This window comes from Mytilus californianus, unplaced genomic scaffold (genome assembly GCF_021869535.1).
Source record: "Mytilus californianus isolate M0D057914Y unplaced genomic scaffold, xbMytCali1.0.p SCAF_6, whole genome shotgun sequence".
Lineage (NCBI taxonomy): Eukaryota > Metazoa > Mollusca > Bivalvia > Mytilida > Mytilidae > Mytilus > Mytilus californianus.
Genome location: NW_026262712.1, coordinates 65,555,868 through 65,573,283, shown reverse-complemented (window position 1 = coordinate 65,573,283; position 17,416 = coordinate 65,555,868). Strand labels below are relative to the sequence as shown.

Genomic DNA, 17,416 nt, shown 5'->3' with positions numbered 1-17,416 from the left:
GTAAACAGCAGAGCGACTTATAAACTTTCAGCGGGAGAGGGGAGGCAACTGCTTAGTCTGCCCTTCCCCCTCTTTCCCGCATAACATTCGGCACAAAACTGTGGAAGAGCTCGGTAAAACCTCGCCTGTCCCCAGTTTCTTAGCCTCATACAAAAAAGTTTATATTTTTCTGACATTGACTTAATATTGTATATTTCTATGTAGTGTTTGGTGGACTTGTTGTTTGGGTTTTTTTTTTTCGTTTTCCTGTTTTTTTCATTCATGATATTTTTTTTGCGACGTATGACATTTTGATTGTCCGTTGATGTCTTTTGCCACCTTTTCAGATTTTTGAAGTTATATTTGAAAAGTGGTCTTAAAAGAAAATCAAAGTTTTGTAGACAAGGCAATAATAAATCAGTTTAAACGAAAACAAAAATATATGTTAATATTGGTAATTATATATACATTCAATGTATTTAGAAAACAAGTTAAAATTGAGCGTTCTGTGAAATAAACCCATGAGACAAGTTAACATTTGAGAAGTTGGCTGTCTGAACTAAATCCACTTTCCTTATCACACACGTCTCGTTTAAGTGTATTGTTCGTCACATTTGACTCAGTTAATAACATTTGTGTTTCATCAACATCATCATCATCATTACTGTTCGAAAGGTCTGTTTTGTTTCTGTATGCCTCCTGAACTTTAGGCACTTCAGAGTGTTGAATATCGTGATCAGTTTCTTCTTCCAAGGCAATTTGTGAATATTCCGAATCACAATTTGAGTATTTATTCTGTGAAAACTGTACGGGGAAATCTTTCAGATTTTCTTCATATTCAAACATTTCTTCCTCATTTTCATACGCTGAATCTCTCTTTAAGTTTTTGAATAAAAGATAGCCTTCATGTCTCGAGGAAAGACTACGTCTTTTCGAAGGTGACCTATCAAATGTTTTTGGTAATCTGGCAAGTTCAACCAAACTGTTTGATTTGTATTTTGGCATACCGGTATCTAGATCTAATGAATTTCTCCACAGGAATGATAAATGCGACGACTTCCTCCACTCATTTATGTGTGATGTTTTGTCTTTATTAGCTGAAAGCTGTGAAAGTTTTAAGATGTTTTCATTTGAACGACACGGGACAAAAGGTGCAGATTTTGTATGCTGCATTTTTCCTACCATAGCTATATTAGATTTAGGTCGTACAGATGTATCTTTAAGTTTTCTATCAATTTGACAATAATGTTTACAATGAATGGAATTCCTGTTATTCCCACATTCAGTGCATAATTCATCTGTGATTTTAGACAATAATTTATCGTCTGACTTTGACGTCTCGTTATCACTGTCATCATTTAGTGCAACATCATTCGGGTTTGTTCCATTCAACTGTTGTGGCCCGTCATTCGGAATAACCTTTTCCCCGTTTCTATCTAAATGAATGACAATTTCAGTATCTGTTGCTCCGGACCCAACAGAAATTGTATTTTGTTTCTTACATCTCTGACATGCACATTCCTTGTCCGGTGAAAATTGTGAATTATTATTTGCATGAAGGAGTGGTTTACGTTTGTTTCTATCGATTCCATGTTTTAACTCCAGATTTTGAAAGACTCTATCTGATATTGTATACGATTTTTGACCATTTATATTATCTATTTCTCCGTTTTGGTTCGGGATCCCTACAGAGCTACTGGCAAAACTATCAGAATTACTTCGACTGCTTCCTCGTTTTTCATGGAATGGACTATGCAATTCGGAATTACGACAAGACGCATTTATACCGAATGAAAGACGTAGGCTATTGAAATTTGAAAAGCTTCTTGAAATTGACGATTCTTCTATTCTTTTACACAACTTCACACAGTCACGTTTAAATTGTTTTGTAAATATTGCATAAAGAAAGGGGTTTGCACAACTATTCAAAGGTAAGACGAAAATGGTAAGTACTTTTGCTTCATTGAGTCCTACCAATGGTGATCCAAACGCAGCAGAAACAGAAAAGAATATGATCGGTGCCCAACAAAGAAAGTCGGTGACAACTAAAACAGCCATTCGTTTTGCTACCCGGAAGTCTTTCGAATTCCATGCTTGAGACTTCAATATATACACGTACATTCTGACATAACATCCACCAATGACAATGAAGGATGTAGCATTAAACAGCATAATGAAACAAACAAATCCTAAAAATAGAATTTAAAAAATAACAACCGAAATTTATCAAATACAAATTAAAGTTTAAACTATGGATACACATTACACATAATCACACGGTTTAATTCATAATTGTTTAAAGAAGCAATTTTAATTCGGATTAAATAGAATAAACAAATGATCTAACGTAATTTTTACAAAAAGAGGTTAACATTTAAAAGAGCAGGTATGATACATCCATTATTTAGCCCACAAATTGCCTTATAGAATCATGATATTTTTACTGATAAATAAATAGGATGATATAATATGGATACTTCCGAAGTTGACATAATATTATTTGCCCTACAATGCTCAAATGTACATATACTCTTTTGAACAAATTAAGTATGAGTGAAGGGTTACCCAAAAACTTTAACATGTTCGAAAAATCTTGTAACAAAATTTGTTTTAATAGCGTCAGACCTTGTCACATATCTAAACATTTTAAATCACAAGTACTCAAAATGAAACTATTTTGGCATTTTTGAAAATTTAATTAAATGCAAGAAGTTGGAAGCCCTATGGCAAATATGTTTGACAAATTTCAATAAGTTTAAACATAAATACAAATTATACAGTCATGTACATGTATATGATATCTTACAGACTTAAGTCTGATGAATATCGAAAGGGTGTTATCTTTTGGTTTCGAATTCAGAGGTAAAAAGGTGGCTTTATCATACCTTCTCCTTTAATTGAAAAATACAAAGCTTTAATATTTGATGTAAGGATATTGCACTACATCTTGGTATAAAGAAAAGTGGAAAGAGCAACAAAACTCAAAGTAATTAATTGTCTTAAATGTACATGAAAGAATTGCCACTTGACGTTTAAAAGCAACTATCAATCAGCAAATTGATTATAAAGAACACGAAAAAGGCAACTAATGTCAACTTTACCAGAATAATTGAATCTTTTAGATTGGATACACAATTTGCTAAAGAAACAATGGTCTCAAGTGGCATTTTGATAACTTGAAGTGAAGCAATTTTGTTTGATTGCTTAACATGTTTAATAAGGATGACTCTATCCATAAACTTTGTTATATAAAATAATTATTTTGGGGACAAATGCTAATAATTGATCAATAAATCTAACAAAAACACATAAAACATCAATAAAAATCAAGCCAATTTCATGTAATATCCTGTATTTTACTGTAGTTAATTACTGAGAAGATGTTTGCTTTATAAAATTATGAAAAATTTAGTGTATCAAAGAATAAATAAAACAAACCAGGAAAACGTTGTAAATTCATTAAATCTGAGCGGACATTGTTTGTTTATGTATACCGTCAAAAAAAAAATGATGGTTTAATGATACTGTTTTGACACCTTGTATTTATGTATAAATTTTCAATGAAATCCTAAATGCAAAAAAAAAAATCATAAAACTATGTTTCTCAACATTTGTTATTTTTTAACAAATACCAAGTTCTTACTTCAAATTTGACTGATTGATTGATTGATTGATTGATTGATTGTTGGACACTGGGAATCAATTTGGAGTAGTATATTGTACCTATTTATTGATTTTTGTTGCAATTAGGCAAAACTATATTTTTACTGCTAATTTGACGCTGGGAATGAATTTGGAAAACCATATTATACATATACGTCAATATATATTGTAATCCTTGCACAGAAAAAAAGTTTCTCAAAATATTTGTCTTTTTAACAAAAGCAGAAGTAATGTTTTAAACCCAGTTTTTTTTCACAAAAATCGATTTTTAACCAAAGAATCATTTTGGTGTAGAAAGTTTTAGCAACAAATCAGTTTTTATTGAAATCCTAGCACTAAAGATGTTATTCAAAATTTTTAATAAAAAACAAATTTTTCCAAAATTAATGAGCCAACAAAAATTAATATGCACATCTACATATAATTATGATACACAACACTGTGAAATTTTCATTGGCCTCCTTCCCATACTTTTGGAGTTTTTTGCGTAACCAAAAAAAAAAAATAACAGACTGACGGAAAAAGTGAAAACTATAGGTCTCCCGCTTCCTCGATGCGGGGTTTTATATACATTGATTATTTATAGTATTTGGAGTGATTCATATATGTTATTTGACGATCAAAAATGTATTGATCGCTGCAACAACTTGAACTGCTATACAACACAAAAATGTCATTTGTATGGTGTTGTCTGAAAAGTTGAAACCAAATTATAAGTGTTTATTTCCATGCTATTTTCTTATTTTTTTTACATCAGAAAAAAAATATGTTAGGCAAAGGTAGAAGACAGCAACCCAACATAAAAAAGAAGACATTTCAAGGTCAATATATGGTCTTTCCCAATTAACCGCTGTCTTTAATACTGTATGTCAAGTTATAATAAACAGCCAAAAGTCTAAACAACAGGTAAATAAATTTCACAGACATTATCATAGATATGCCATCAACGCCAAATTCAGCGAAACCCCTCCATCCACAAAATGCATAAACTCCCCCGTCCCCCCCCCCCCCCCCCCCCAAAAAAAAAAGAACAAAAAAAACATGGTATGTAGTATGAATGTTTGATTTGAATTAATTGTATTTCTCTAGCAAAGCCATAAATTCTTGCATATTCAATATAGACTTTGTGTTGTAGGATGGTGATAGTTTAATATTCTTAATTTAAATAAATTGACATATAAGAGGGACTAACATTTAAATGAAAACCACACCACTTTCAATGTAGTTGAGAGTGTTAAATAAATTTGACTTAATGTGATATTGTCACATACATATTTATAAATTGGATTTGTATATTTATTGGTTTTTATATGAAAAAAGAAATGTGCAACAAAAGGTGATGTTCTGCTTTTACATCCACGTTCAGTATAGTTTTAAAGTGTTGTTTTTATTACCTTAATACCTTTGTTATTGATTACAGACTAAACAAAGATTTTCCTTGAATGATGTCAATGCCATTCTGTTATATGGTTGCTTCAATGTCAAGAACCTTAAAATTGATTGTTGTCGTCTTGTATATTACTTTTCGTTTTACAATATCGACTTAAATTATATCGGTAGAGGTTTCTATTTTAGATGTGATTTTATATTAACTTCATTACGATAAAAAGTTTCCATTGTTAAAGCCGTATGTTGACATGCAGTGATGTAGTTTATCATACAATATCAGTGAATTTCATTTTCTGATTAAAGCCCCAAAATAACAAAATTGTACCATTGATAATTCGTTCTCACAGTTAATTGAATGAGTTTCTATCTCGGTAATTGACTGAGCCAGACTTACATTTTATTAATTCTCAATAAGAGATCTGTATATCAATTTCACAAAATTGCAGAATCGACACCTAAGGCTGTGTTGTTATCGTGCAAAAGGTTGTTCACCGATCGCACAACCTATCACTAAGTATGAGTTGTATATAGTTTAATTGCACATGCTGCTCTGAAATTGTGTATCTTTCCCTAATGTTTTTCATTTACAGTTTTTAAAACAACACAATTCGTAGAGGCTATGTCTCCGCACATGCGTTTTTACCGTTAGTCTTTATTTGTATGTAAGTTTTTTTTTCTCTCTCTAAATGTTTGCTAACATCCAACCGACCATTTAATTAGAATATTGTGATGCTTAAGTTTTTATCAGCTTACCTAAAGACGCTTTGTCATTTATATCGAATGGAAGACAGATTGCAAATTTTCGGTAGTTACTGATGTCAAACAGAGGCAAGCTGGCAAGACCACCACAGAATAACCATCCAACTGTCATAATAATACCTACAATGTAATTTTGAAACACTTTATATACTCTAAAATATTGATGGTTATCATATTTACTTGTTAATTTAGTTTCGGATGTTTATGTTTATCCTTCGCAATCTCTTTTATTTTTTATAGGGTATGAACTTTAGCTTTTATGATTTCTTTTTCCGACGGGCATCCTTCATTTCGAATAACGTTTGTTTAGAAATTATCGGCAATTTGAACAGGTCTTAAAAGTTTCTTTTCATAACATTGTTTAAATGTATCCACTTTTTTAACCAAGAAAGTCCTAGAACGAACTTATATACTTTTGTTCGATTTTTCTAAACTAGAACTTGCAGTGAAGTGTGAGTTTTGCCCCATGTTAAAGCTTTCTAACTTTGAGAACATGGAAAACACCACTATGATTGTGCGTTTCTTAAGTGCTACTGAGAATTTTCTGTTATGTATAATTAACAAGTTCAACAATTTAGTGAAAACGGAATGTCATTAAATTTTGCTTTTATGAATATATACGATGGTCTGGATTGGTTGGGTTCATTTCTGTATTCTTTAATTATTTATGCCATTTTTTTCTATTCTTTATTTTTCTGCTTATTACATGTATTTTGTTTTTTTTATATTTTAGCACTCCATTATTCTCTATTTTATATTTCTGGCCAATTTTTCACCTTTTTCCCCATTATTTTCTATTATGTTATGCCAATCAAGACCCTCATGTAGCTATCCCTACCTTTAATTTACCCGACTATTAGATTAAAACAGAAACCGTGTACACAGTACAGATATGTTATTGAGAGGAATTGTAACCTTACCCGCTTTTCTCAGTGACAGTCGTTTATTAAATTGCATAGCATTTGCTATAGCATAATGTCGCTCTACTGTTATGATCATTAGAGTGAAAACACTAAGTTCACTGGATACAATGCCAAGAAAACCTGCAACTAAACAACCAGGACTTGTCTGCCAATCTATTGCATAATTCTTGAATTCTCCTGAAAATACATTTCAAACATGTAATTTCTATTAGAACGTATTGTTAGCTTTGGTCGGTTTTTTTTTGGTTTTTTTGCCACGGCGTTATCAGTTAATTTTCGCTAATGAGTTTCAATATCACGTTGGTATCTTTTGCTTCTCTTTTTTAAAGTCCTGAATTGTTTTATCAAGGAAATTGACGTCCATTAAACAATAAGGCAGTATACTTTATCATGAGGGTCTGGGTGGCGGTACTTCTATATTCTTTAATTCTCTAGACCATTTTTCTCTATTCTTTATTTATTTTGCCCATTATTCTCTATTCTTTATATTTTAGCAGCCCGTTATTCTCCATTCTTTATCTTTTTCTGCTATTTTTCTCTATTCGTATTTTTTGCCGTTAATCCTGCACGTTTTGCCCATTATTCTTTATTCTGTAAACCTGATCCAGACCCTCTTTTGTGGGAGGGTTCAACAAAGTATTAACCATTCATGCATACTTTCCAAATTAGTAACTAGCTACGATGTTCTGGAGAACATTTGTCAAAATATAATAGTTTCATATATTTAAATTTAAAGTAAATTCTTTACTGATGTAAAATGCACAGCTTTGAATTCAATAGTGTTGTCAATTGTTATAACATTTTACTTTTTTGTGCTACGGCCCTTACATTGCTCGCAATAAGTTACATGTAAATTTGCAAATACTATAGCAACAGAAAATAGGTATTAACAAGATTTATAGAAATTTCCCCTAGACAAAGTTATTTACCCAATGTTGAAGCATCTACTACAGCCAAAATTCCAAGATAGACACCCATGCAGAAGTCTGCCAATGCTAAATTACATATGAGAAATCTAGGAACATTCATTGTTGATCTGCCACTTATTGAAACAAATAAAACAGTGCCGTTCCCAAATATAGACAGCATAAATACGATCCAGATACCACATCGAAGGGTCCACCAACCAAATAAGTCATTACAGGGAAGAAAAGGTCCTACAAAATAAAATATAAACATGAGATAGGCTTCTTGAAAATGCAAGAATGTTTATTGCAAGTGCACCTTTTCTCACTTTAATTCAAAATACACTGCTATTCGTATATGTGACTGTCCAAAATTTATAAATGTTTTTTAATAAAATGCAAGTACAAAGTATGCAGCTGTATTAATTAACCAAATCAATTGTGTCCTTGCATACCTTATATTTTATGTTATTCGTCATGTGTATACATTGTGCCCTATCATTTGCTAATGCTGCATTACGTAATTTCGCATGTTTCATGAAAAATAAAAAAAATTAAAGATTTAAAAAAAGTATGTTTCTGTATTTACGTTTAGAAATTTAATTGTTTCTAATGTTATCATTACCACTGTTAAATGATATTTTCTTTAAATATTTGATTACGATAAGGCTTGTCAAATAGTTATTGTCCTACCAAGTGAATGCCAACTTTATATTGATTGATTGATTGATTGGTGTTTAATGCCACTTTCAACACTATTGGTTATTTCGTGACGGTCAGTTTGTATTGGCGGAGGAAGCCCCTATGTGCACAGAGAACCACCGACTTTCAGCATGAAAACTAACAATCCTATTCAATTTAGTTTGGAGTCGAGCACACCTGCCACGTGGGGGCTCGAACTCACAACAGTGATGACAGGCTAGTGATGCAGTAGCTGAACTACTTAGGTAACTCGACCATCGAAGCCCATGCCAACTTTATAACTGGCCACCTGAAACTCACGTACATTAGATGTCGAGATTGATGAAAATAATCAAATTCGAGGTAATATCAAGCATCAACAAGCGGGTATACACACGTTTATCAATTTTATATTACTAAATGTGTGTATACCGAGGTATGATGTCATACCTGGTAGAGGTTCACATTGAATTGGTGATTTAACAGATATTTCTTCCTCTGGATATTGTACATCTGGAGTATCGGGGAATGTGAAGTCCTTATCGGCCGGTGCTGCGAAGTACTCAATCTGTTTATAATGGTAATGATTAAATGGGAAAACATACTGTTCGCCATCTAAAAAAAAGAATATTATTAATATTTAAATCTTATTCAGGACTTTTCTATACTGAATATTTACTTATACTCCGAGTTTATGAGTTCAATTAAAGTTCAAACAGAAAAAAAGCAGAACACCTGCGAATTAAAGCTATTGTTTGATATTGACTATTTTAAATCTTTCTGAAAAGTCATACCCAAACGAAACCAGAAGAATATTAATACAAAATAAAAAATGTAAACGCATAACAATGTCAACTGTCTTTTGTTCTACATAACACATTTATGTACAAACGTCGGTGCATTTAATATATCAAAGTAAACGTCTTATATCATATTACTAAAATACTTTTTTTTTAAAAGAACATGGTACAATTTATCTTACATGGATGATTTAAATTTGTTCCGTTGCCAATCCGAGGTTCAGATGTATTTGGGAATAACCAGTTAGTATGCTCTTCTAATTTTAATTCACCATTAGCCTGGAAATAATGCAATTTGAAAGTAGTCAAAATGTCGAAGTAGTTTGCATATAAAATCGTTTTATTATTTGCTGTCGTAACTATTGTTACCTTACCTTTTTTTTTATCAATTCTTTAAATTTCTAAAACAATTAGTATATGTGTTTTAATTAGATTCACTTGCCTTTACTGACTATGAATTAATCTTTCTACAGTCTTGTTGAACACTTAAGCAATACTTTGACTAAAAAGAAAATGTAGGGTATAAGTCAATGAGACAGCAACCCAATGACAAAAATACATTCAGAACTCAACATAGTTACAGTCTCTATTCCATTACATGGACAATTCAATGTCGCAAAACAAAAGAAAAAAAAAACACAAAAAAGAAAAAAAAAACACAATTAACTTGAATTCCCACATGTTGAATCTTAACAAAGACACCAGGCTTATAATTTCGTATGCCAGACGTGCGTTTTCAAAATAACAGGCATAACAAAAGTGCAGCTATCCAGAAATTTAACGCCAATAAAAACCAAAATTAAACAAGGCAACTCCGGTTAAAATGTTTGGCTTAATTAACATAACACACAATTATTTGCCAAAAATATTTTCCAAAGCATGTTAATGCACAAAAGACATACTTGTGCATACATTTCCTATAAGAGAGATGCTTTCTACGCAACATTTAGGGCGACGGTCAAAATTGTGGCTAAATTTTCAATTTTATTTAATTTGATACCACGTCATGACTGGACAACACGCGAACAAAAATTCAAATTTCAGGGATTCATTTAAATTCATGGATTCAACTTTTTATTTTGCATATTTTGAGAAATTTTGAAAAGCATTTGATTTTAGGGCCAATTTGACACAAAATCGTACTTCTCTCCTATTTTGCTTTTGTTTATGAGAAATAAAATCATGTTCTTATGAATTATCAATATTTTTTTTTCAGATGTATGTCGATCTGACTAGTCAGTAATAGCAAATTGAATTGATACAGTTCAGAAAAATATCCATGAAGAATTGGCAAATATAGATCTCCGCAATGGTATCCAAAGGATAATACGAGTGTTTTAATGTTAGGCATTATTTGCAGGGATTGGATTTCGGAGTTCTTCATCTCTTTTTGAACTTACCGCCGGGTTCAGGAAATCACAACAATGGTAAGCATAGGACAACACGAGCGTTTTAATCTTTGGTAATTCTTTTGCAGGGATTGGATCTCGGAGTTCTTGATTATGGAATGTCTTTAACTGTTGAAGGTTTTGCAATCCATCCATTGGTAAACTTGGAAACTTGTTTTCAGATAGATTTCTAGAAATCAAAATAAATACAAGATTTAAGAATGTTGATAAATTCATTAGTTATATATATTTAAATGATTTTAGACGTTTTAAGTACATTTATTTCTATTTAAATCATATTTGTCAAATCTGCTCATATCATGACATTAACATGATACTTCAGGTAACGGGAATCACGTATATTATCACCCAATAAGCATCAATCGTTTCACCTAGAATTCCTTATTGGAAACGAAATCTTCAAATAACATGCCTGAAATCATCTTCAAGCTCTCTGAATTTTAATAATATAATAACTTTCTTAAAAATTTGTTAATGCATCATTTATTGAAAAACTATATCATCACAATTGCTTTCAAGCTGTAAAAATTTCGTTACATTGTTAACAATATAGCGTTAACTGAGATACTCCAAAGACGCTTTTCGTCCACAATATTCATATAAAATTTTAAACCGTATTTATTCATTTTCATAATTAGCTAAATTCGAATTGTGTTTCAGTAGCGCATGCATATTACCTAAATGGAATAGCAGCTGTTAACTATTCGTGATATTGCAGTTGCTTTATTTTCATGAATATGATTAAAAAGAGACGTGGAGCATTCGTCAATAAGATAGACAACAACCGTGTAAAATACTGGAAAAACAAATAACAACATATTACATTACTAGTCTTATAGTGTAACATGCTGTACTCACAAGTCATCCAGGTTTTCCAGTGGAGAGAAAGCTTTGTCGTGTATATATGCAATCTCGTTATGTGATAAATCTCTGAAATAACATTGAAAATGTAATGAACGCAATAAGTAATAACAGATAACTATTACAAATGTAATTTATGTGTGATCAGTACAACGAATGTTCTTTAAAAAGTGCTAGTAATCAAATAAAACACATCTGAATCATAATTTTATTGCAGAATTTACTAAATTATGTATGACAGAAAAGTTGTAAATATTAATACAGTTGTAGATAAAGACTATTCCCAATACGTTGTAATTGGATATCAATTGGGTTGTCTCAATTAGACTGACAACAATATCCTATTAAAACGAATTGCTGATTATTATTCTGACATTATTTGTGATAATTTGCGTCTCCGATAATTATTTTGAGATTTTTTGTATGTCTTGTAATGGAATTTATCGAATGCTCTAACGTCAAAATCGACAGGACTGGATATATATGCAATATATGCAATACAAGATACAGCTCGAAGGAAAATGATAACTGTATAGCCTAATTTATAGTTTGGAATTCTATACTGATTAAAGATTTATCGAAACAAATTCTATAAGATTGGAGCCAATGATATAATTTCAAAAGCTTCTTCTACAATTGAATTTCATAGACTTACTAAATCATATATGGATGGTAACGTATTCGTCATGGTTTATAAAATTCACTTATTTTGTGTTGAAATTCATGATTATCATCGTCGTTGTAAATTTCTTGGAAAAACCTTCTTCTTTAGGAATAATTGGAGTAAATGAATTATTTATATAGACCATAAAGGAAATTCCAATATTAACGAGATGTTCAAGCCAAATGCTTGTATTAGGTCAGCTTAAAATTGACCTTTGTAGCTACTTAAACTTAAGACAAGCATTACATGGATTGAATGGTAAATGCACGTTTTAGGCTTAAATGACATCCGACACAATCATTATTTCAGAATCAGTAATTTGAAAGAAAGCTGAAGGATAATGATGAATTAACCGTCAGATAATATAGTCGTCAGTTGCTGTGTGTCCTATTTTTGTCATAAATCAGGTCTTTGGTTTACTTGTTTGAATTGTTTTACATTTTGTCATGTTGGAGCCTATATAACTTACTATACGGTATTGGTTTTGCTTATTGTTAAAAGCTGCTCTGTGACCTATAGTAGTTGCTTATATCAACGTCGTTTGATCACAGGCAATTTGTTGTCTCATTGGCATTCATACAATATTCCCTTATTATTATAATGCAAGAGATTCCAAATTTATCAGAAAAATATTTTGCAGAGAGACGATAATCAGAGTTATTATATATCCATAAACAAATGATAAATAGCTTACTAATAAACAGGCGAAATAACTTAATTTCAAGAAAAAAAATAGCTTGCATATTTGTGTATAATTTTAAGCTTTGTATTGAGTGTCTGGATTCTAATTGACATGATGATTGTCCTACAAATGCTGCTTTACATGTCTACATGACGACTTGAAAATTCCTCAGCAATAATTGTATTTACGACACGATAAAAAAAAGGTAGAACTTTGGTAATTTTACATTGATATAAATAACACTTACAAGTATTGTAAATTAGCCAAACCAACAAAGGAATTTTCTCCAATAGATGCAATGCAATTATGTGATAATATTAAGTCTCGTAGGTTTGAATTATTCACAAAGAGTCTGCCCTGGAGTGACTTTATTTCATTTTCTCCAATATTTCTACAAATTAAAAGACAATTAATTATGTTATGGATCTAAAGCATAGTTATTGTTTTTTTTAAAAATCGAGACATATTTACTGTTTCCATTGTAGCTCTGTCAAATTTGTTAATGTTCCTTATTGTATACAACCTGGTGTTTTGTTTAAACAATGATATATGGTGCAACATATTTATGTTTTAGGATTCTTGATAATCTTCATTCCAACGGGCTCTATATATATATATATGGTTTTCAATAACTATTATTGAGTCAGATTAAGTTCAGTACTTTTTGGAACTGAGTTTTATCGTACGTCCTTCCACATTTATTATATTTATTTACTGACTATAAAGGGTTCAAAGGGGATGGGCGTTTTTTTAAAACCTGATACATATTTATGTGGTTGTCCTTAGGAAGTAGCATCTATGTTGGTTATCTTTCATATTATCATGTCCTTTAGTTAGGGAAATGTATTTTTATAGCATATCTTTGTTCGTATCTGTTAAATATAGTACTATTTCTGGTGGACACTGAGCGAATTATTCTAAGTGCTTTGCATTTAACACATTTGTCTGTATGTTGTTTTGGCGGTTAGAAGTCTTTTTGTTGTTGTATCGTTGAGTTGCTGCATCAATGAAATATACACTTTTTTGTTTGTATTTGAAATGTTCATTCAGCAAAAACCCGATAAAAAACATTACTAAAGAGGTAAGACCTGCCTACTTACAACAATTTAAGATTCAAACACCCACTTAAAACAGGCAACTCTGATAACTTGTTGGTATGTAGATCGCTGTAAAAAAGTAGTAAATACAATGCACATTATATTTGATAAAGAAATTATTAAGAAAAAAAGGTTCCAACGCCCTTATACAAAGTTGATTTCAGATGAATTTTGCTAGTCTTTTTAGGTCCCTATTACTCATATAGCTCCTCATGTATCCGGGTATTTATTCATTTTTTGCTTTCAAATGTTTGAGTTTGAGTGTTCTTGATGAAAAGCGGAAGATCCAGAAAAGCTCTTCGGAAGCAACAAAACCATAAAGTGTTATTTTCATTTACTTTAGATATGTATTTGTTGATTTGGATATTTTGGGACGGCCATCTTGAAAAAGCCGCCATATTGAAATTTCAAGGTGGCTCCATAGCTTATATTTTTCGAAGCATCCCGCAGTACTGTCATGCCAAATTTGACCTTATATAAGTGATATATGTTGATTTTGATATTTTATGGCGGCCATCTTGAAAAAAGCTGCCAAATTGAAATTGCAAGGTGGGTCCATAGCTATTTTATTTTTAAACACCTAAAACTACTACCATACCAAATTTGGCGCTTTTATCATCAAACCCACAATTTTTCCACCAATCTGCCGGACTATAACTCGTTAATTTATTTATTGCACATAGTTCTTACATGTTTATGCAGTAAATTGCTTTCACTCGGTCGATTCATATCCTGGTGTACTTCTAGAAGGTAACGATAGATGCTGTATTAACATAACAAAATGGCAGGGCATCTGATATGATATAATAGACCTTTCATTTTCATTTTGAATAGAGGTGTCTCGGTAGCCGTGTGGTCTAGGTTGTTCAACTACCTATCACTAACGAAGGTTGGTGATTCTGTCCGGCTTCCTCAACCAATAAAAGCTGATCGCCACAAAATAGCCAATAGTGCTGAACGTGGCGTTAAACACCAATAATCAATCAACCAATAATTTTGAAAACAATGATCTTAGACCATTCATTCATTCAACTGTTATAACGAAGTTCTTGTTTGAAAATAAGATAATTATGTGACATATCTTTAGATCTTAATCAATTAATGAAATACTTACAGCCTTTGAATTTCAGGCACCATGTCACAAAAATTATCAGGAATTTTCGATATGCTGCTTCTGTCGAACTGTAATTCTCTTAAACTAACACTTCCAGATAAATCGGGAAACTCTGTCATATCTCTGGCTTCCGAAATAATCCTATAAAATAATGTATCAAAATCTTTTAATGTCAGCAACTTAAAGTAAGGTCATTACAAATCTTGAAGAACAACAACAGTTTTAGCTGACTAAAACACAGGTCTCTCCTTCATTAATGTTGTGATATATCCTGTGTTAAATAAATGTGAAACATTGGATTTCAAATATAGTGAATAACGCATGGTATGGTCATCAAAGTTGATCATCACTCGAAAGGATCATTTTGAAGCAACGTCACACCACGTCAAGCTTTGGGGAAAAATGCTCGACCCCCTCCTTTCCCCCGCAAAGAAAAGAAACTGTTCTAAATAACACTGAGAGTAAAGAACACAAAACAATCATTATTCGTTACATGTTATTGTATTCTATTTTATAAATCATATTTTCCAACAAAATTCTGTATTTCATTGCTTCATATTTCCTGTTCCTGAAAATGACTAAAATTTCAGTTAGTTCATAGTTTTTACCAAGAGCTATTCGCACAGTTGTTCAGCCATTATATCAATAAATTAAAACTTAAGCAATTGTAATTTGATGTGACATTGAATTTATCTAGTAGGTCCCACCTGCATAATTGAAGTTTTAAACAGCTACATGTAAAGCAATAAAAAAAAATATACTGGACACTTCGAAGGAATTACATGAAATGTTTCTGATGTAATGTAACATATGATAGATGATAAGATGGGCATAGTGTACCAATTAAAAAGAATTACGACCTTTATCATTTATAAACAAACTCATCATATATGCCTACATTAAAAATGTGTATGCCACACGCGCTTTTCTTCTACAAATGACTCATCATTCACGCTCAAATAAATAATATTAAAACGTCAAAATAAGGTACGAAATTGAAGAACATCAAAAACCCAAAATTCCGAAACGGTTAGACAAATACAGCCAAGGCAATTTATTCAAGGGGTAGAAAATTCTTAGTACTTCGAAATATTCAAAATATTGTAAACTGCAAATTTATAACTATGACCATATCAATGATAATTCATGTCAACACAGAAGTGCTGGTGATATTTACGTGTTTTACAATGTATTTCCTGTTCTCTGTAAACATCCATCATTCACTGCATTCCCCTATATTATGCTCTTTTACATAAATTGAAAAGAAAAGGAAATCAAGTTAAGTATTAATGTCAGTTAAGAAAATTTACTCACAATTCCTTTAAATTCGGAAGTTCTTTAAAAGCTTTAGTTCCGAACGATCTGATAGGATTTCTTCGCAATTTAAGAATTTCCAATTTCTTATTTCCAGCAAAACTATTATCCGGTATAAAATCTATTCTGTTATCCTCTAATGACCTGAAAATGTATTTTAAACTGATTAAAAAAAAAATCTGTTGCATGAAACATGGTTTGCATACTAATGGCATAGTGTTTGGTTTTATTTAAACAAAACAAGCAGCTGGGGTTGTTCCGTTATACGAGGAATGCAACATATTCATTAGATGTCTATTTATTTACTGAAGAATTTTATTAATCTAGCTCTTATTACTTTTGTCAATTTGCTTTAATCACTAAATCAAGAAGAAACGGGGGAAATACTGTATGCATTTCTGAATTGGTAGTAAATGTATATACTATCGATTTACAAAATACCAAAATAAATTTGATGCACTTTATTTTCATTTATTTCATGTTACTTGCTCTTAACCAAAATGTTGGAAATTCTAAAGCATTAACAATCCCCCTACAAAAAAATAGAATAAGATAAAAATACCCGTCTAACTCAAGAAAACATTTTTAACTAATCGGAACAGTTATTTATATAACCCTACATATTTTTGAAACATTCATCCCCTCTTAAAAATCCATGCATGTTACCAGCTACAAGCCAGTGTCGGTACAATCTTTCTACTTACAATTTTTCTAAATCTTTAAGAGATATAAAGGCAGCTGGTATTTTGCGCAGGTTATTCATTGGCAGTTCTCTGAAATAAAATTGGAAAATAAACAGGTTATATCAGTTTAAGTTGTTTTTATGGTTAATGATACGATGCCACATTTGTTATATACAAGATAATTCATCAATTACATTAATAATTGCAAATAAATGTATAAAATACTTTTTTCACAGTTATGTCCATTATAGACAATATAACGAAATATTTGGCAGATTTGATAATGCAAGTTTGTATGTTGTTATAAAGTATTCCTACAAATCTGCTATTGTGGTCTAATTTTCATGTTCGTTTTTTCCATTTCTCGTTTATGGCGAATTTCTGCGAGATATACTTATCATCAGATTGCACTTGTCAATATGGCGGGTGCCATTATTATCATGGAACAATTCACCAGATTGCACTTGTCAATATGGCGGTTGCCATTAGTGCC

General features: G+C 31.3%; 1 protein-coding gene across 1 annotated transcript in view; it reads right to left on the bottom strand.

Moving 5' to 3' along the window:
* Window positions 1-400: 400 nt before the first annotated feature.
* The window catches only part of LOC127705114 (leucine-rich repeat-containing G-protein coupled receptor 5-like), a 77,803-nt gene continuing 60,787 nt past the window's right edge, over window positions 401-17,416 (bottom strand). The window contains exons 8-20 of the mRNA XM_052209373.1: window positions 16,945-17,013; window positions 16,241-16,384; window positions 14,927-15,067; window positions 13,816-13,881; window positions 12,963-13,106; window positions 11,367-11,438; window positions 10,500-10,677; window positions 9,282-9,378; window positions 8,750-8,914; window positions 7,643-7,870; window positions 6,711-6,890; window positions 5,785-5,910; window positions 401-2,168 (exon numbers count right to left, since the gene is read on the bottom strand). Coding sequence (XP_052065333.1) covers window positions 511-2,168; window positions 5,785-5,910; window positions 6,711-6,890; window positions 7,643-7,870; window positions 8,750-8,914; window positions 9,282-9,378; window positions 10,500-10,677; window positions 11,367-11,438; window positions 12,963-13,106; window positions 13,816-13,881; window positions 14,927-15,067; window positions 16,241-16,384; window positions 16,945-17,013 — 3,268 coding nt within the window. The 3' untranslated portion in view covers window positions 401-510. The remainder of the gene's footprint in view (window positions 2,169-5,784; window positions 5,911-6,710; window positions 6,891-7,642; window positions 7,871-8,749; window positions 8,915-9,281; window positions 9,379-10,499; window positions 10,678-11,366; window positions 11,439-12,962; window positions 13,107-13,815; window positions 13,882-14,926; window positions 15,068-16,240; window positions 16,385-16,944; window positions 17,014-17,416) is intronic.